The sequence below is a fragment of the Haliaeetus leucocephalus genome, unplaced genomic scaffold (assembly GCF_000737465.1).
Source record: "Haliaeetus leucocephalus isolate CR32 unplaced genomic scaffold, Haliaeetus_leucocephalus-4.0 Scaffold428, whole genome shotgun sequence".
NCBI lineage: Eukaryota > Metazoa > Chordata > Aves > Accipitriformes > Accipitridae > Haliaeetus > Haliaeetus leucocephalus.
Genome location: NW_010972864.1, coordinates 491331 through 512317, shown reverse-complemented (window position 1 = coordinate 512317; position 20987 = coordinate 491331). Strand labels below are relative to the sequence as shown.

The 20987-nt window shown below is 40.3% G+C and overlaps 1 protein-coding gene across 1 annotated transcript; it reads right to left on the bottom strand.

Annotated features, from left to right (window-relative positions):
• Nucleotides 1-1330: 1330 nt before the first annotated feature.
• On the bottom strand, nt 1331-20734 carry COLEC12 (collectin sub-family member 12). Its single transcript, XM_010574405.1, has 9 exons — nt 20647-20734; nt 19173-19295; nt 12256-12354; nt 8675-9721; nt 6760-7248; nt 6178-6314; nt 5285-5394; nt 3447-3592; nt 1331-2243 (listed from the first exon to the last, which is right to left on the bottom strand). The coding sequence occupies exons 1-9, from the start codon at nt 20732-20734 to the stop codon at nt 2224-2226; spliced, it is 2259 nt and encodes a 752-aa protein (XP_010572707.1). The 3' UTR covers nt 1331-2223.
• Nucleotides 20735-20987: the final 253 nt, after the last annotated feature.

The window sequence follows — 20987 nt, the reverse complement described above, 5'->3', positions numbered from 1 at the left end:
TTTTGTACCATGTTATCCAAAAATAGCAGTTTAACATTATCTCCACAGACACTGTGTAAATATATATGTAAACCCTACAGCGTGTATCTACACACAACTCCTAGGTTGGGTGTATGACAGGGTGTATGGCAGAATCATCTTGTATTCAAAACCTGATGAAAAAGCCCAAAGAAAAGTCTCAGGAGATCCAGACTGTCTGAAGAAAAGCCCTGCCTCCAAGATGGTGACACAGGGTTTCTGCAGCTGTAATACACAGACCTTTCACTTTTTATTAAACGTATGCAATTCTCATGTTGTTCCTGTCTCGTATCTAATAGGTACCACAGGACAGATTCCCAAATGTAACACTTTGTGTATTTTCTTTAGGAAAATTATAGCTAAAATTAAAAAGACATCCCCCCCCTCACCCCCAAATGAACACTGGAGGGAGTGTGAGATGGAGGAAAGCAGCAGTCTTTAATTGGTTGGTCTTAGAAGCAATATTTGAAAATCTGAAGTACAAAATCTTGTCTCTTTCCAACAGAGCTGGAGTATTTCAACAAACTTATCTGCATTCAGCCAAGGTAAACGTCAGGTCAGGAGGCAATGGAAAAACAACTCTCCTTCCCAAGAAGCCAAAACAACTTCCTTCGTGGTATAGCGTGTGGCCGTGCAAAGAGTGTAAGAACTGGGAACCAAAACCAGGGTTTCTGCTAATGAACTTTAAATGGTTGCTAATTTTTTTAAATTCTTGATAAGCAGCACTGCTACCTAGACAACGGCTCATGGGACCTCGCAGGAAACTGGCTGGGTGATGATATCATCTCATTAGCCACACTGCTTTCTGTTTTGCAGCATATTTTATTTTCTAGTTTGTTTGGGAAAGAAGAAGCAGGTCCAAGAAAACAGAGAGATCGATTTACAAAGCACTTTGGAAAAGTGCAAGTTGATTAGACTTTTCTGAGTATGGCATGTTTTTCTTACCAAATTTTGAAATCTGTCTTAAAAAGAAACATATTTCAGTGTGTGCAGCTCCTTTGTTTCTGTTTTCATAAAATCCTCCATCTGGGCTTCACTTGCAATATGGGTAGCACGTACTGGGGTAGAATTCCTCACAAGAAAGGAGAAGAAATGAAAACATTTCAAAATCATTCTTAGAAGTTGGTGATTTACTTCTGTGCCATTTTCTCATGAGTAGAAGGAAGGCAGGAAGGCAGGATGGCAGGCAGGAAGGCAGGAAAGCAGGCAGGATGGAAAGAAGGAAGGTAGGCAGGCTGGAAGCCAGGCAGACAGGAAAGAAGGCAGAAAAGGCAGGCAGGCAAGAAGGAAGGCAGGCGGGTAGGCAGGCAGGAAGGAAGGAAACACTTTTATTAACATGGTCTTTGCATAGTACCCCAATGGAACACTGGCTGTGATCAGAGCTACAATCAGTATCTAGTCCTTAGTCAACTTAATTTGTTACACACACAGACTAGACTGCATATAATAAGGAAAACACTATCTAAAATCTGCTTTAGAGTTATTTAACCAGAACAAATCATCTGGGAAAGTACAAATATTTCTAACTGGAAAATTATTTCTCTATAGCTGAGCTAGGCCTGACAGCAAACCTTAATGAATTATTAGTACCTTTATTGTTCTCTTTGGCCCCTGTGCACTATATTTGTAAAAAAAGTCAGTAAAAAAGAGAACAATTGTAAAAAGCAAATATTTTGTACAAAAATACAAAGTTTAAAAGCTCTTAAAAGTATATTCCATATTATTGATAAGAGTTGGACTATATATATATATTTATATAAAATCTATATATTTGTGTATCTGTATAATTTTCCTACATTTGGGATTTTAGCAAATGAAACATACTGTTTACACAGTTGCTTTATATGTTTTTCTATATGAGTGACCAACAGTCTTACTCAGATTGAAAGAATGTCTTTTCTCAGAAGACACAAGTTGCTTATGTATGTGGTTACTGGTTGGGAAGAAAATCGATAACAGAATTAGTCCAACGGTATTTCCTGATGCTGTGGGTTGAAAGGCCTCAAATAATTGCAGGATGCTGGAGAAGAGTTGATGCTGAATTCCTTTATGCATTTAAACCAGTTTTCAGTGCTTGCTTTTGTGTTTTTTGTTTTGGTTTTTTTTTCCCCCCAATTTTGGTAGGCAATGTTGCTCTCTCCCAGGATTTTCTTTGTCTTTAAGTAAATTTCCATAATATGTAGGTATCTGTAAAGTCACAGCCTATTACACTCCAAATATTTGCCCTACAGTATGAGAGAAAAAAGAAAAACAAAGAGAAAAAAAAAATCATGTAAAAAGCCTGTGAAGATTAAATGCATTTCCAAAAAGAAAACTTAGAGATGAAAGTATGCAAAAAATTTAAGTGGACTCATTCAGACCCTGGAAGTCCTGGAGGATAAAAATTTGTAAACTATGAAGTTTTCCTAAAATAACAAACATATGTAGGAAAACGAGGGCAAATTACATTGTTACTTACACATGGTTCTTCGCTCTGGACATCCAGAGTTATACATACACAAAGCTTGTTCAGCACTTTGTTTTGTTTTGTTTTATGGGTGCATTTCTGTGGATGGGATGTAATTTTGGCTCTAGCTGACATTTCCATCTGCCTTCACTGAAATTCAGCCTACAGGTTTGCAACTGGAGCACCCAGGCACACTTGGCAAAGCAATGTTTAAACACGTTGTATGGAGGAGATAATGTTTTAGGCAGAGCCCCACCATGAACACAAATACCACCTAACTCTGTGATGATAGGGCCAGGCTCTAAGCAGCCATGAGAACCACCTACCCTCTGCCATTGCAGAAATGCCTGTTTAACCAGAAAGAGATGCCCTGTGGCAAACACCTGGGTGACCGCTGGGTCAGACTGGCAGTTTTCGAGTCCTTCACTCCAACTGCAACAGATGAGTTCCTCATGGCCTGTGGACCCAGCCTCTCAGCCCTATAGGACATCTCCTGGCAGCAGTGGGAATTTTAAGACCCCCTTAGCAGTCACCAAGTGCCTCGTGTTGCACAAACTCTCAAAACAGAGTCTTTTTGGTTTTTGAAGGCTTGTCCCTGAGCTATCCTGAGACCAGCTTTCCCCCTTGTGTGGCCATTGAGTCTATAAAAACAGCTTCCAGTGTGGCTAGGGTCTGCAGCACATGCCAAATCATGCCTGAAATTTTAGGCATGTAGGAGATGGTCAAGATGAGGAGCACGCCATGGCTACAGCCAGCTTGGAGGCTGCTCTTTCCGAGTGCAATAAATCCAGCATCTGCATCACACAGAGTATTACAAAAGTGCACGTTGGGCTGGATCTGAGTAGAAGTGCTCCACATGTGATTCCCTCTCTTCCTCAACAATACACTGCCATAACATCTACCCTGGATCTTTTTCTGCCCTCTAGCTGTGGAAAATTGACTACGGGTAGGGTGAAATAAACAAACCAAGCACCTTGCTTACCTTTGTCCATGTCTTTTTCACAAATGAAATTGTTAACATCTTCACAGTAGAAGTCATTCCAGAGCCCAGCATAGATCAACCCCGCGCAATCTTCCCCTGGTTCATGCCCGTGGCTCCAGTTATCAGGTTGCCCGATTTTCCAGTTTCTTTCAACAAAAAAGCAAAAGATATGATTGCACAACACAGCACACATGACAGTTTTTCACCGCAAGAAATTAACAAAAACATCACGAGATCTGTTCTGAACAGGAAATACACACTGAAACAAACAATACATGACTCTTGCTGAAAATGGAAAACAGATGTATTACAGAGAAGGGAATCTATTCAGCCTCAGGCTGCCAAAACTCAGAGACCTAAAATTAGACCAATGAACTTTATTTTTGTTTCTGAATATACATGCACATACAGTGGGAGTGCTCCATGCTCCATGTGCATTGCTCCAAGCCTGCAAACCCTGTGCACTGCATTCCTGCCAGCAGATGGGACTGAGAAGAGCTGGCAGGCTCACAGGTGCTTCCAAGATGGCAGCACCCTGCCATCATGCTCTGACTGCACAGAGGCAGACCTTTGGGAGGAAAAGAAAAGATTTATGTGTTTTATGGACCCATGCTTGGATGGGAAGTGAATTTTTGGACTTATAAGGAATGTACAAAGCATATATACACTTATCTTTTGAGATCATTAGCTTCGATGGTGAAACTTAACACAGCATGTAAAAAGCTTGCAGCAAGTGTTTCCTCACCCTGTTTTTGTTTAACAAGTAAGAAACGCTTCCAACCTCAGGACTTAAAAGCTCCATTTTCCTCAAGAAACAGGTTGTTGAAGAGAGCTTGTGATTGCTGGCTGATACGGTCCATGCCCGGCTAAAAAACATGCTGCCTGACACAGAGAGTCTGACCAGGCACCTGGGAGGACACACAGCTTTCCTGAAGTGATGAAATATTTTGAAAATCAGTAACTGATTGCTCTGAGGTTACAACAGGGCACCTAAAATCACAGTGTAGTGGAAATCTATTGAAAGCAGCAGCTGAAGTGGGAATCAGTCTCAGTGCTGCCATAAAGAGAAAGAAAGATGAAAACAGGGAGGGAGAAAAAGGGAAAAATATTACGGCTCATTTGAAATGCATCTGACTTTTTCCATGTTTCTCATCAAAATGAACACCAATGAGATCACAGCTAATCATTTCGTAACATCTGACTGACTGTAGCCTGTTTTCCTGGAGCACAGCATGTTCAGCTCTATAAACTCTTTAGTCCACTGCTCAGTATTAAAAATTTGGGTGGTTGACATCTGTTCCATTTAGGACAAATTAGGTGTAGCTCTAGGATTCCTGGAGAGCTGCCAATTCAGTTCTCAGCTGGCCAAAGCGTAGACACCCTCATTTCATACATTTTCCTTACATTTAACGCTTTCCACTTGGGTTTGGGCTTTATCTAAAGGCTGGTCATTTTTTATCGGAACGAGCACTCTATTTATAGCCAGTTGTAATGCAAATATGGAAAATTCAAACCAAGACAGCAAAACTGTCTGTGCTTTCCATCTCAACTTTATAATAAAAGTCAGGAGGAAATGTTTTGGCAAGAAACACTGCCCTGTGTAGTTATGTGATTCTTTCATTCAACATTCAGTTTTCTTCCTGGCAAGGAAAGAAAGCCTTGTGCATGGAGAAGAGAGAGAAAAAAACAGTTCAACAGCACCCTCAGTAACAAATTATTTCATTGGCACCTACAACCCTCTGGATCCATTGGATAATTTCTAGATGCTGCTTTTAGAAGTGTCAGCAAGAGTGGTAGCATCTGCAGAAAATAAACACCATTGTTTTTTATTTACGTACGTGTAAACTGGTAAGGATCCATCCAGCCATCTCCATTCATTTTCCTTCTCTGAATCTGTTAGTCCAATCCAGAAGCTGCCTTTCCCCAAAATCTGCCTTTTTATCCATTGCTGTGGAAGAAAAGTCTAAGTCTATAACAAACAAACACAACCATCTTCGGAGCCAGTAAGATACTCTGGTTTCATGAGCATCTTTGTTATCAGAATAGGAAGGGTCAAAGAAATTTTTCTAAGCTGAAGATATGTTTCAGGAGTTGGCCTTGCGACTCCTTGCCCACACTAGAATCCATCGCAGTGTTTGCATGTGAAGTAGAGAGAGCTAGGCATGAAAATTAGGTTGACATAAAGTCACAGCCAACATCTTATAGATACAAATTGAAAAAAACCCTAAAGAAGAAGCAGTTGTATCTTGACATCCCCACTGCTATCTAGCCACCAAATAATTGTGTTGAACAGTAGTAAAAGTATAACTAGATTTATAGTTAGATTAAAAATATTCTGGGGATCACAGTAGTCTTAGGCTGCATGTATTAAATCAGAAAATTTAAAATTAATTTATATTCACCACTGCAAAAAATACATTTTGGATAATATGCAAGGCATAATGGACTCCATCTTTAAAGGTTCAAAACTCCTACAATTCTCGCCAGCCTTTCTGGCTGCTCTATGCCCACCACCCTCAGGGTCAGCACCAGCTCTGCTCACACTGCCCTTCTGCACATGGAGAAGCTGCTGAGCAGGCAGAGGGTGGACAAAATGCTAACTGGAGTCAATCACTGTGTCTACTTATTACATGAATTCATGATGCTCTTAGCTTCGCACTTGCCTTGTGGCTTCCACATGTTAAATAACCTCAAATTCTCTCCTTGAAAAACAGAAAGAGAAGGTAATTACCTGCTCCTCTTTGTTGTTTATGATAACCAAGCGTGATGCCTTCTCTTCACAGAATAACTTTGCCTCTTCAAAAATTTCTCTTTCAATTGAAAAGTAGTAGCACTTTTCTGTATAGTTCTTCCAGTGAGGAGAACAACCTGTGATGTGAATTTTTTGTGTTAAGCCAGTTACTGTTAACTCAACAGGCCAGGTAAATTTCTGCACAGGGCCAGTTAAGTGGAGGATCCCATACCCATCTACAGCATGTTGCCACCTAAAGCACTTACATACAGTTAAGGAATTTACTTATTAGGATACTGACTCTGTGAAATCAAGGCTAAACCGTGTGATCAAGGGGATTATTTATTACTCATACTACTGCTGCCTTTTCTTTAGCTGTAAAAATTAACTTCAATCAGTTTCAGGTCATCAGAAGGAAGACCAACAGGTATGGCTTCACTTAACAGAGCTCTTTGTGATAAATCCCAGACATTTAGTCTAAGGTAGCAGAGGTTATGTGAACCAGTAACTAAGTGGTGAGCACCCTCCACTACATATATTTGTATCTCATTCAAAGATGTATGCGGTATGTTGATAGCTTACCATTAGCCTCGGGCACTGATGTCGGTTCACTTTGTAGTGCCATCGGCACCCCTGGACCTGGCGGGCCTGGTGGGCCAGGTGGACCCTTTGGACCAGGCAGCCCAGGGACTCCAGGTAGCCCAGGAAGTCCTCGAGGTCCTGGTACCCCTGGCTCTCCCACAGTTCCTTGCAGGCCTTGAAATCCTGGTGGGCCTTGTGGCCCAGGTGGACCATCTTTGCCTTGTGGACCTGGTGGCCCCGGGTCTCCGCTTGGTCCAGGCAGACCTGTCTTGCCAGGAGAACCTCTCTGACCTTTGGAGCCAGGCGATCCTCTTGAACCTTTCCCTCCTTTTTCTCCTGGTGGCCCAGTTGGCCCAGGTGGTCCCCTCTCACCTGCAGGTCCTGGTGGTCCAGGCTCTCCTTTCTCTCCTTTTTGTCCTTTTAGGCCAGCGGGGCCAAGAGGACCTGGAGGGCCTCTGTCACCTTTAGGTCCCCTTGGACCAGGAGGGCCTGAAACAATGTAAGCATGTGAAGTGGGGATATGGACAGAAAACAAAACAAAAAGCCCACATGAGGTCCTTGTTTAACTTATCTCAGGCCAGCAACACTGGATATTCAGCACTGTGAAAAATGGGCTAGCAGCTACTTCTAGCAGTGCTTGTAAAAGTACGTCTGCTTCTCAGGTGCTACATACCATTGCTCTTTCCTTAACCTCCATGAAATACAGGATACAGAAGAAAATAATCTGGTGCACCTCATCCTGTGAACTGGACAGTGACACCATGCCCCAGGTGACCAGCCGAGGTGCCAGTCCCTGCAAGACACATTCCGTGCTGTCGATGCACGTGGTCCTGTGTGTTGATGCTCCCGTTCCTTCACTCTGCTACGCTCCCTTTTCCTTCCATCCCCATCTCTCTGCTCTTAAACTACTGGATTCTTTCTCCTGCAATGACCCTGTTTGCTGCTCTGTCAATAATGGGTTGTCAAAAAGAGACAAAACGATGGATAGTGAGCAATAGGCCAACTGTGGGAAAGACTGGAAGTAGTAGTTGCTAACTAGCTGGCTATTAACAAGAAAGAGAACAATACCCATGATAAGAAATGGCAATATTGTGACAGCAATAAACAAAATAATTTTGGATTCTCATCATGGATGAGCAAATGCCTTGTAAATCCCCCCCCCCCCCGTCAATCTACATCATTTCCACTCTTCCAGAGATAAATTCCTAAGATGGAGTCATTTAGGCCTGGTTGAAATGAGGAAGGTTAAGGTTACTGACATGTAATCTTGGCTCTAATTCAGCCTTAGTTTATTTGGAGCAATGGATTTATATTTGTGATTAGAGTTTTAGGCCTGACTGGTTCACATCAGGTTGGAAATATGAATGTTCTTTTCATTTGGGATAATATTTGGCTGGAAGAAACCTCCTAAACTTGATGCTATTTATTTCTGGAGAAAATAAAATATCCCAGGATTAAAAACTAAGTGAAGTAGGATGTTTTCTGGCAGTCTAACAACTGGCTTAAAGTGAAATAGCAACTTGTTTTTCAGTAAGGGTGGACCTTTCTGGGAATAGTCCAACGTATATTTCTTAGCCATTTCCTCCTTAGCAGGGATTGGTTTCTTGAGGTTCCACACCTTCACTAGCTTATTTTAGAAACTAAATCAAAAGCTGATCCAGTCAGTCAGACAGAATAAAACTTTGCTAAGTCAGAACCTTCTTTCGTAACATCCCCATTCTAGCTATGTAAGGAATGCACAGGATAATTAGTAAGGAAAATCCCAGCTACTTTTACATTTCCAAAGTTTAGGATTAGATAATGGAAAACCCCAGGACTCTGTACCAGCATGCACTAACTTCCACAGAACTAAAGTATTAATGCAAGCAGGAATTTAGCATAGACGATTATAGGCATCATTAGGGAAGCTGCATACCTTGTAGGATAGTGAAGTTCTTGATGAGTTGGCCATGTTTGGAATCTACCAGCTTCATTTCTTCCATGATTACCGACAAATTGGCAACTTCAACATCTAACCTTGACCTCATCAAATCCTGTTGCATCTTGAGAGATGCAGAGTCTAAGCGAATATTGGCTAGTGTGCTGTTCATAAAAATCAGCTCATCTGAATGTTTACTTAAGGAGTCTGTACAAGTTGTCCTGACCTCATTGAGATTGCTAGTCAGTGTCCGTAGGTGATGAGCAGTGTAGCTGATGTTGCTAATGATATTGACTATATCAGTTTCGAAGACCTGGAACCTCTCTTCTAGCTGATTGAATTTGTCAGAAGTTCTGTTTTCATATTCTTTATGCTGTTCCTGGAGATCCTTTAGATTTTGTTCGTTGGCTTGGGCAATTGTGGTGATGTTCTCCATTTGCCCACTGAAGGAGCTGAGCTGATTGTTCATGTCTTCAAGTGTATCATTGTTAGCTTTTGCCAATGCTGAGTTGTTGGCGGCCAAAGTCTGTAAATTTTGTACTTTCTCCTTAAGCCAGTCAGTGTCCTTCCGGGCTTGAAGGACAACCTGCTGCAGATTTTGAAAGTCATTCTTGATTCTTAGAATAGCCAAGCTTGTATCTTCCATTGACTTCTGCAGGACACTGATAAGATTTCTTTGCTGTATTTGTGTCAGGTTTAAGTTGTTCAGGTTCATGACGACCACATTATGAGAATGCACTTGGTTTTGCAAGTTTGTTTGGATATTACTTGTGTCTTGTTGAAGATTGTTGATATAGCCGGTATATGCCTGAAGAGTCTTATTGACACTGATGATCATGAAAGAGTTACTATCTAAGGCACTTCTCATTTGGCTCTGTCTATCATTTAATACATTTCCAGACTCCTGCAGCTTCTCCAGTGTATCTTTGTTTCTGGTAGTTTTCTCTGCAATGTCATGAAGCTGCTGACGAAGAACCAGAATGTCAGATCTGAAGCTAGACAGTTCAGTGTTAGTATTCATGGCTTTTTGTCCAGCTTGGTCATCTATTGTACAGGAAAAAAATTGAAAGGCTTTAGGATAAGTTTTTTAAAACACACTATAAAAAAGCATAGTGTATTTTAAGTATAGTCAGGTTGTCAAAATATTCTTTCAATAGAACTTCTGTGCTATCTTTTCCAGAAAAGAGAAACCACTAAGCAAAGGTCTGCCACTAGACAGAGAAAAAATCAAAGAATAATCAATGAAGACCTTGTGTCTTGCTGAGGAGAACAAAATGGTGATTCTGTCATTATATATGGGAAAAACTACCATTAGAAAGTTATAAGTATACTCAGTCAAGTAGTGCTGTATTCTGAATGAAAACTGAATGATAAACAGAATTTCAAATATTAAAGAGATATCAATATGTTTTGAAGTTACAACTGGATTTCACTGAAAGCTTAGAAGTAAATTTTAGCTGCTGATATTTTCTTCCTCCTTTTCCTGGCAGGTGGAGTATCTTCATTGTGATTTAGTACATATAGTTCCATTTTTTAAAATCTTGGGTTTAGTTTTAAAAAAGTTCTAATACCTATTTTAAAACAATCTAGGTTACAGACAAAAGCTTTGCCAGCAGGCTACTCCAGATATGACAGGATATGATGTATTCCTGTTTTTCTCTCTAATATTTTACTATTGCTTTTAATGACATTTATTTTGCTGTTATTGTTTCCTTATGTTCTGAGTTTGAGGAAGGCAAAACCTTTAATCTTTGAGGAACATCTCTGCTCCTGCTTACACTGCCCTACAAAATACTTCTGGAAGCTTGTCTGTGTATGATTAAGCTTTTGAGGCTCCACAGCTTATCAGCCAGGACATAAAACCCAAGGAAATAAGCAGTCAACACTCACTTTCAGGGAAAGTTCCCTTTCTTGACCTCAGTCACTTCCCTCTCCTACATGCAGTCCATATATTTTTGTCCTCATTAAGTGTAGCTATATTTATGAACTATGCAGTCTGAAGTCCATCATTTCAGATGACTCCAAGAGAGAGCAGGATGGTTTTCATAAACTACAGTGAATACAGCTGTGTATGAAGCTTTCTTCTGGTGTGTTTCAGTGACTCGTGATGGCAAACATCAAATGCTGGCTTGTGAGACTTCAGTCTGAAGTGTTTACGGAGTCTTTTGTGGATGGACATCTTCCCAAGCACGGTTCCTCTCCCTGCCACTTGTCTCACTCCAGGATCTTCTCAGCTCTGACTCTATGTTTACCTCTCGATTATAGCTCAAATTATATTGTGTTCCTCACACAACTCTGACAACTGCCAGGTCCACATACAGCTAATCCCCGAAGGCCTGTCTTTCATTTAGCGCATGCTGTTATCCTACTGGCCCTACAGCAGTTCTCTTACCTTTATGCCTCCCACACACATTGCCCCATAAGTTTTTTAACTTCCTTTATGTCAAGTCCATTTAAATGGGAACTGATGGTCCTGAGCATCTCACTGGCCATCCATCCAGCAGCATGTAAAAATGTGTGGGTGTGAATGAATCAAAGGTGCTCCAAGTTGTGAAAATTTAATCAGCATAGTATAATAACCCAAATATAACCCAAAAGGTTGCATGTGCTTTAAAGTGTAACAATTATTTCTGTACATGCATAAGTAAAAATACACGCCACTGAATTACCCCATGTCTTTGAACTAAATGCAGTGTGGAAATACTTCAGAATCCAGCTATTTTTTGAGGGGAAAAAGTTGTAAAAATTTATGATCAAGCTGCAAGCAATTAATTTTTCTTAGAAATATGTGTCTCAATATATGGTTTATGAATCTAAACAAAATTTATTTCAACAAGTGCATGCATGTATGTGTATATTAGTATTCATATAAAAACGAATTAAATAAACTATAAGTCTATGTATATATAAATTGATAACAGCTCTGCTTCCTTCCCAGACAAGGAAGAAAGGTGGAAATGTACACTTAGTGAGTAGAATCCTTATCCATGATCTTTTTTCATCTTACTGCAAACTGAGAACTGTGATAGCACTTGGGAGACATGAACTCATAACAACCTTGTGTCCTATATTCCCTGAGATGATTAAGAAACATTTTATGGAAGTAATCAACTTGCCTCAGATGTAAGAGTTTTGAACAACTGATTATTTGTGCACTCCTTAAAATGGCCTTCAGTTTTGAATCTTAATTGCTAAAACAGCATCAAGATGACCAGGTGACAGATTTTCATTTTATGTAGAATCTCTTGTGCTGTGGAACAGCTTCTGCTATGTTTTACATCTCTACCTCAGAGAAGACTCTCTCCTGAGGACAACCTTCAAGTATCTGTTTATTTTAGTATAAATTATTTCAGAGTGACTTCAGTGGGAACTATAAATATTGAAGTATGCTTAAAATGCTGTCTTAAGTAGAGCTGATCTTAACTATTTTTAAGTGTTTCCCAAGTACTTGCGAAATTGGAATAGACGTGCTGTATCTTGTCATAGCCAGAAATTTTTTCAGACAAATTTCCTGCCACTATCTGCCAGGAGAATACCCCAAAGCCATAATACAAAGGGGTTTTGCTTGTGTAGATTACCTAATTTCTTCAGATCACTCTCTACCTCGGTGAGCTTTTCTGTATATCTTCTGTGGGACGTTTCCAGGCCACCTGTCACATTGTCCATCTTTTCTACAACTAGGGAAAAAGAACAGTATTTTATGAAAAGAAGAAAAGTGAAATTATGAAAAAAGTCTAGTAAACAATAAAGCAAACCATAAAAACAACCACTACTATCAAACAAAAAAAGCAACCACTTTAAAATTGCCTTGCTTGCCACTACACTCTGTTGTTGCTCTGTAAAATGTTGGAAGGATGAGCTCCTATCTGCTGGTGGGACCCAGCATTCTTCCAGTTCTTCAGTCTGCCAACAGTCCCCAAACATTTCTTTGTTCATCAGCAATCTCTCTTCTGAATGAGGAAATCCCTTTTTGAGGGTTTTCCTCATGAACCAAGTCCTTTTCTTTTAACAGTATTTTCATGCTCCAAGCGCAGTGCTGTGTGGCAAAGGAAGACTGATTGCTAAAGGGTCAGACACATGAGAGAAGACTTCCTTTTATTTTGCTATGCACCATTTCTCCCTAAAAAGTACATTTCTTTTTTTTCCTGTGCCTTTTAATCATTAAAAATTGCCACCTGGATAGCAAACTTTGGACTGAGATAGCAGTTTGAAGATGCAATTACTAAATATATTGGGGATCAACTTTTAAACATCTTGATAATGGTACAGATCACTCAAAATGGTCTTGAAACCATTCTGCCTCATTAAGATTGAAAGGATGGTCATTCAGCAAGTGCATATTTATGGCTGATGTGCTCTTTATTCTGTAATGTCTGAGTCATTTTCTTGTCACTAAGACAATCTGATTATTTGATGGAATCGATATGGCAATGGAAAAAGCAGACCAACAAATAAAGAGCCTGGGGTGGCTTCCAGTGGCAAAAATGTGAAATGCTTGCAAGCTTAGAGGCAGCCTTCAGCTTCCACACCAAATCTTGTCTAATAGGCTTTTGCATTCAAGCAGCAACCAGGGGCAGAAATTTCTTCTCATCACAAGATTATTTAGCCCTTTTGCTACACTGGGAACGGAATTGATCTGAACCAACCCTGGGAGAGGCTACACAAGTTATCGTGCCAGCTCCCTCTTTCAAACAGAAGAAATAAGGTTCTTCCCATCTCTTGAGATAGTGAAGCCAATTCTGTAAACCTGTGTGGTGTAGGGGGTACTGCTAACTCTTTCTGTGTGGGAGATAATCTGCAGCTAGGAAATAGCTTCACAGAAGTTGTTGATATGTAAAGATTTGGTTTTTTACTAGAAGTGGAAATTTAGGGGATCTTTTGCTGTTCATGATCAACCACAAGAATCCCAGACCTTTAAAGTGTAGTCCACCAAGTGCTGCTTTTTTATTAACTTTTCCCCTTGTTTTTCTGACTCTGGGTACCGCAGTTACACAGCAGGCTTTTATTGCTTCCCCAAAACCAACAGGAGAAAAAGCACACCAAGATTATCTCTGGTGCAACTGCACTCAGGTGAATGGAGTTACAACAGAGAAAAAGTCTCAAGGTTTTCAGAGAGACTAGACACCCTTTAGCGAATTAGCTGTCTGCTCCTTTCTATACTGCTTACAAGCCAGGAAAACAGAGACTCTACTGTGTGTGCAAAGATACGAATCAGAGTGTGGCTTTCTGTATTAGAGATGATGGCAGATTGCTTGCTAAGCACCAGATCCAGGCTACAATAATGGCTTTATTTTTTCAGGGGGATCATTGCTCAATACCTTCTGCTTTAGAAAGCATTCTTCCCCCCAATACAGCACTAATTTTTCACTGTTCTTCTGCCCATTAAAGTTACTTGTCAAAATGCTGTATGCCATTTTTCCTAAATGAACTCAGAGCTGATACTCTGTTTGTCCTGCCAAACTGTCTTCCAGGCTGGAGCCCAGATCAGCAAAAGTCCTTCAGTTACTTCTGACACTCTACTGATGCATGTTTACACCTATGCGTCACATGCAGTGAGTGTAGGGAGCATACTTGGTTCTTCCTTCTGGCTAGCTCTAGCCAGCTCCTTGTTCAGTCTGTTGTGTTCCGCTTTGCTTGTGGATAGTCAGTGTGAAGGACATGGTTCACTCTGGGCACTTAAAGAGGACAGCATCTGGATTTGAAAAGCAGGCCTACTCCAAGTGTTTCTGCTGGACCTGTGCCTTGACTAGCAATGTCACATCACCGATGGGTCTTGTTAATTCAGATTTAGTGTAATATTCACCTGGTTTCTCCAGTTATGCAATACACTTGGAGTTGGCAAATTGATATATGTTATCAATAATGAAAGGAAAATGTACTTTCTTCCTTTTGCTGTACAAATGAATGCCAGTTTGTACTTCAGATCTGAAGTTTGTAAAACTGAGATTTTACACTGTCCTATAACAACAAGAATGTTTTCATGGTTGAATGAAATCTAACACTGGAAACTCGGGTTAAAATATTCCCCTGAAGAGTCCAAAGCAAATGAAAATAGTAGAAATCCTATCAATATGTAGTAGCTTGTACTGGCAGTTCAATGAGATCTGATGGAATTCAAGATACAACAGCGTATGGTATTTTCATTGCTGAAAGTAAAAAAACACCCCACTCTAAAGACTGAGCTGGTCTGTAGCTATGGACATTCTTTGTGTGGAACACCCCAAAAATTTGTTGAAGCAGGAATTTAATCAGAAGCCTTACTGGTATTATTGACAATTGGCCATGATATGTGGGGAAGACTGTGCCTGAACTGTGTCTGAAAGATCACTAATGAGCACTGTTAAAAGGTCTTTCAGTCTCCAGCAGCATGCCACCTACAGAAAGTAATAGCTCTTAATTCTAGCATGTAACTGGGTGCAAGACAGCACCCCTGGATTGGGTGGGCTGACATGACACTTAGCTGGACGATGCTGGTTGAGAGAGTCTGGAAAGACAAGGCCACTTTCAAACACACAAGGTATTGATTTTTGTCTATTTGACACTAAACTGATGATGACTTACCCAGATTAACTGATGCGAAGTGGAGAATTAGCTATATCAGGCAAACCATTTCCTTTATTTTAATTGTTTCCCCTGTCGTGAAGTGTAGAGGAGAGAGGCCAGAACCAAGTTCAAACCACCCAGCTCCAGCAGCAGAAACAGTGGAGGTCTCTGCAAATGCGAACTGTAGGGTTAGCTCAAGGATTGCCAGTGATGCAGGCTAAGCTGAATTTTGTCATCCCATAGACAAACCAATGCATATATTTGCTTTACACAGGGGCAGAACCTTAGCCTCCACGGTCAAACAAATTGTGGGCCTGGGGGACTTGATCTCCTGCCCAAACTCCTTACCCAAGCAAGTTGTAGCTTATGTACTTTCTTGCTACTGGCCTGCAAGTGGAAAGGATGAACTCTGGGGAGAACGAGTAGAACACCACGGCCAAAGTAGGTTTTGTTGCTCTTGCTGTGAAAAGGGGTCATATGAATGGATGTCCTATTAATGGGAATGCCTTTGCTTCCTTGGCAGTAGCTCCCACCACCATCGCTGGATGGAGCCTTCGGTGGTAGGTGAGCATGTGGAGCACTCTCAGGAGTGGAAGTAAACCTCTGGGGAGTGCCCTGGGTTCGAACAGCCATCTCCCATCTTCTCCAGAAAAAGGCAAAGGCAAAACAGGCAGACCAGCCATAATATCCCTTATGAAGGCCACTCTGCTGCTCCCAACAGTCTGCTGCTCTCAAAAATGCAAAGTCTATCTATGCCTTAAGCTTAGAGACTTAAGCTTGGTCAGATCTCTCTACATTGTCATCTCACTTTCTGACAAGGTCACTGGAAAATGTGGTAAAGACCCTCCAAAGCCAAAATTTCAAGTAGTTGCTGACCAGAACATTGAGGACCTCCTGCATCTGAGCCACTGTTTTGGAAGTAGGGACAAAATGTGCCATCTCACCAGGATGTGTGGGCCCTAGGTAATGGCAGGCAAACTCGTAGAAGTAGATGAAAGTCACGCAGGGCATTAGTCAAGAAACTTCAAAACAAGGACTGACCAAAGAATGAGAACTACCAGAAATTCAAGCTGAGAGCATGCTAGCTTCCCTCACTGGAGTGAGTCACAGGAAGATCATTCACCTTCAATAGGCTAATCCGACACTGGCTGGTGCCAGAAAAATTGTAACTTTGTATTTTGCATTTAATTTAAGAAAGTATGAGTAAAAAACTACAGATTGCTTTATTAATGCTTTTAACAATAATTTAATATGTCTTCTCAAAGCAAACTAATAGTAAACTCAGCTTTTTATTCCTTCATGACCTTGATGTTTAATTCATGTTTTGGTTTCAGGTTTCTCCAACGACTATGTAATTTTTACCACCAGTTTGGAGGTTTGTTCTGTGTTGATTTCACCTCCCATTGAGTTATTTTTTTGCCTGCCATATTTAATCCACTGATTAGTAGTTTTAACATTTTAAATCACAAAGGTTATCTAAATACCACGTAGGAAATGAAAGTTTTAAAAGTAGTTTTGGGCTTTATAAACATAAGTGTGGGAGGCAAATTTAATAGAAACTTAGCTAAGAGACTGAAAGAATCCCTGATGCCAGCAGAATTCCTTCTTTCAGTGTAATATTGCAATAAGACAGACAAGCAAAACTCTAATGCAGAGAGGAGAGTTCAAGAGCTCTATAAAATTTTATTTTGAGTTTTGTTCTTCCTTTAAGGCCTAATTCCTTCCCAACGATCAAAAATATTTCAATAATTCCTTTGAATATGTACTGTCAGCTGGGGTTTTGTCTAACTCATGTTTTCCCTGCAAATTAGTGCTTAGGCACTGTGGAGATGAAGCTCTTAAGCTGCAGTTACAAAGGGCGAAATTAATGCCTGACGTATGACCATTTGCTGCTTGGCATTACAGAAAGGATACCTTGGACTAAACAGGACTTTTCTCCAGCATATGCTTCTTTCCCTTGGCATTCAGATGGAGCAGTCACCAAGTAGGTGAGTGGTGGAGCAGTGGTCACCAAGATGTCTTAAGGTCTGTGAGCAAGATGTGCATTATCGACCTTCCTATAATCTTTTTCCCATTTTTTTTGTGGGAGAGAAAATTCTTTTGTCCTTGCCCTGATACTGCTATGACAGAAAGACTAGTCCCTGGTCAGGTGTCAATGACTACTCAGTACAAGAGGGAGGTTTAGAAATTAGTGTAGCAAAGATGGGGCCTCAAGATGAGAGCAAAGCCTGGGGAAAAGACAGTGCTAGAGGCCCCCATGGAGAAAGAAGCTTGAAAATTGTGGATTGAAATGAGGAAGAGAAACTCCCTCTCCCAAAGAGATCTTTTGGACAGTTTTCTTATTACTATTGCACAAAAAAACACTTGTCAAAGCAAGATACAGAGCAATGGTTCCTCCAACTTGATAGGCTGTTTCTGATGCCAAGTGAGGTCTGAGTCTTTTGATGAGCCCCAGAACTGACAGCCTTGTATAAAACTCTCTTGAGGAAAATTCTGCTAAATCCCAGGCGTTTAGTGGCTGGGTTATAGCCTGGAAGGATTCCATCCTCATCTGCTGTAAGCAGATCTCTGCAGATTTGTACCTGGAAAAGGCCTAAGTTTGTCTTCCCCTAGTCCATATAACCAAATTATCTTATCTTTATAGATCAAGAACAAGGTTTTGAATCCTGGAAAGTTTTTTTTTTCCTCAGAATCTGACTTCCAGAGACCAGTTACACATTCTTCAGGAGAATGTATGACCAATTATATATGTACTGCATTTCTTTACATTTGATTTTAATTTGCCACGTTCTGTCTGCTTGATCATGAAAAAGGAATACCTACGTGTGTCTATCTGTCCTTCACATTCTGTCATCTCCCTGGCTAAATCTTCCATTTAAACCAATCAGTTTTAATTTTATTCCCACTCAAAACTGTACCAAATCCTCCTAAATAAGTATTTATCCCTTTCTATTTCTACTATTTCATTTTCTTTCACTGGCAAAGGACAGAGGTGATGTCAGCTCTTCTACAAGTGCAGCTGTTGGTGGCACAGGGCACATTGCATGCTAATCACAAGAATTTACCCAGCTTCTTGGAGGGGTTTTGAAGCTACTCTCAGGGCCATACTCAAGCAGCTAGTTTAAAGCTAGCTTGGTTTTCTCTGCAACATGCTGTGATGTCCTGTTATAATACTCACAAAGATGTTACTCACTTTCTTTTTCTTACCAGAAACTCATGTCTTATTTATTTAACTTACAGATGTGACTGCACAACATGCAGACATTTACATCAAAACATTCATAAGAATGCCTAAGTAGCTACAGTTAATTAGTGCTGAGGACATATGGGAATTTTAAGTCGTGCTTTCCAATGTGCCCTACCAATGACTTGCACAAATGAAATTTTCTCCATTACTGGGTTGCCCAACTACCAGAATCTTTGCAATTACTTTCAAAAGCATCTAAGCATCTTTGTTCATCAAAATAATTGTAGATAACTCAAAACAATGGCACCTCCTGGTTCAATCTTTCTTCCAGATATTTCAAAGTGATATTGATCCTACACTTTGTTCCTGTGATAAATATTGTATTAGTAAGACTATTCCTGGCTCTCCCATTAAGAAGGATATTTATTCTGGAAAGGCGCAATATATGTAAAAAACCTCAATGAAATCAAGGTATAGCACATGTTACAGAGCTTTAAGTCTTCCAGTTAGTACTTTGTGTGGAAGAATGATCATTTTGTTCTAACTTTTTTCTTTCTTTCAAATGTCTAATCAAGTTTCAAAACTTCATAATTGTTTGGAAGTGAAAATCTAAGGTTGCAGTTTGTTATGTGTGTACAAAAAGCCAACATTGCCAAGGTATCGATATTTAAGGTGAAATGTGATAAACTGCCTGTCTATCTGATATATGTAAATGCTCTTGGATGCCTGGCTGAAAGTGAAATGTTGGGCCTGATGCATACATACCTTTGTATCCCAGAATGGCTACTGTGATTGTTAACAGGGCACATAAAATATATAATAAGATGATGGAAAACTTCAGTGCCCAGTTATTTTTACATTTGGTACATTGAGTCCCCTCCTGAATACCTGCAAAAGAAGATTTTTAAGAATTTTAAAACAATGGCAAAGAACACATTGCTGGTTTTATCTCCCCATTTCCTCTCCTCCATTCTCTAAAGAACAAATTATTTATGTAAGCAGATGATGTATGGGTGCCTATCTATCTGCCTGTTCTGCCAGGATAGCCTCCACAGTGGTTAAAGCATCAGCTTAGTGATACAATCACTTTGGGATCTTAGCATGTGGAAGAGAAGTAGGTTCTGCTTCACTGGAAAACCTGTGGCTTTCCTGAGAGACAGGGCTATTTTCCAATTGTGCTAACAAGGCTATGGTGAGCTTTGGAAGTCAAATGGTTATTAGCATCTCCTCTGTCAGGCATCACACTGTAGCAGCTCTTTCTTAGCATTCAGTCTCCCTACAGAGGCAAGAGGAGACAGTAAATGCTCCGGCAGAAGGAAAATACAGAAATAAAATAGCATTGTGAAAACCTGATAGGAGTACTGGTCCTGCTGTGTAACCATTACCACAAATGGTTACCATATGAACACTTTTTTTCCATAATGAGAAAGACTTTTTTCCTTATTTTTGGGGGGTTTGGAGAGTATTATTTCCACAGAAAAGAAGGATTGCTATACTGGTAAAGCTAGTGGTACATCTATACCAACAGAAAAATGCTGGTGAATTTCCCCTTGTGGACAAGTTTAAGAAAAAGGGCTTCAAGTTGAGAGAAAACAGGCCTTTATTATTTTATATTTGCACTGTTTGCAGAATGGCTTGATATCTTTGAGTCTATTAGGGAAGCAATATTCCTCTTTTCTCTACATCCTCCTTGGGAACAGCTTGAGAGTGTTGGAAGCCTTGATTAAGTTACCAAGAAATTTGTCAGAAACACAAATGTGTAAAAACATGAATACTGGACCACTGTGCTGGAATTAATGGACAGGATTTATCCCTCCTTCTGTTGTGTGTTAAGCAGGCCAGGATTAATGTAGCTTTCTGTGTCTGTCAGAAAATGCATTTCTTTGATATTTTACTCTATTTGTATACTATTAGGGGAGTCCCACAGGAAACCTTCAAGCTCTAATAAATTCTATGTACCAGATTACTTAACTAATCAAAACTTGCTCCGTAGCTTTTTATGAGTAATTTATATTTCCCCCGAGGCCTACCCACAGATGATTTTACTTTTCCCAACTCATGACCTTCTGCAGAATGGTTTTTTATTTTTCATTTTTTAAGAGAAGAGCACAGCCCACTTCCCCGGGTTCACGGAGGATGGGTGACCAACATATCAAGTTAAGTCAACTGTATTTCTCTCTCAAAGAACAGCAGTTTCCAGTGAATTCCTTGAGCCCAGGGTACTTGAAGGAGGGATTACCATATTGGAACAACTCAGGAAGAGGATTTATACAAAGTTTATTTGACAAGGCATTTTCCTCAATTCCCTCTGCACATATACTAGCCATGGCTAAGGCAGAAATGCATATCTCACAGGTCAGCCCACCTTCTGCATTATGTCGCCTAATGTTTTTTCCAAACTTTTTAGCTGTGACATGACTTTCTGCTGCCATGTGATGAAACCAATATGTCATAGATTTGGGTTCCTTGGTGTTTAGGCATAAGACCAGTTGGGAACATCTGGTTCTTTTTTCAGGAACAGGAGCATCAGGGGAAAATGAGACAAAGACTTGTAAGCATACACCCAAGAACAGAAACTCC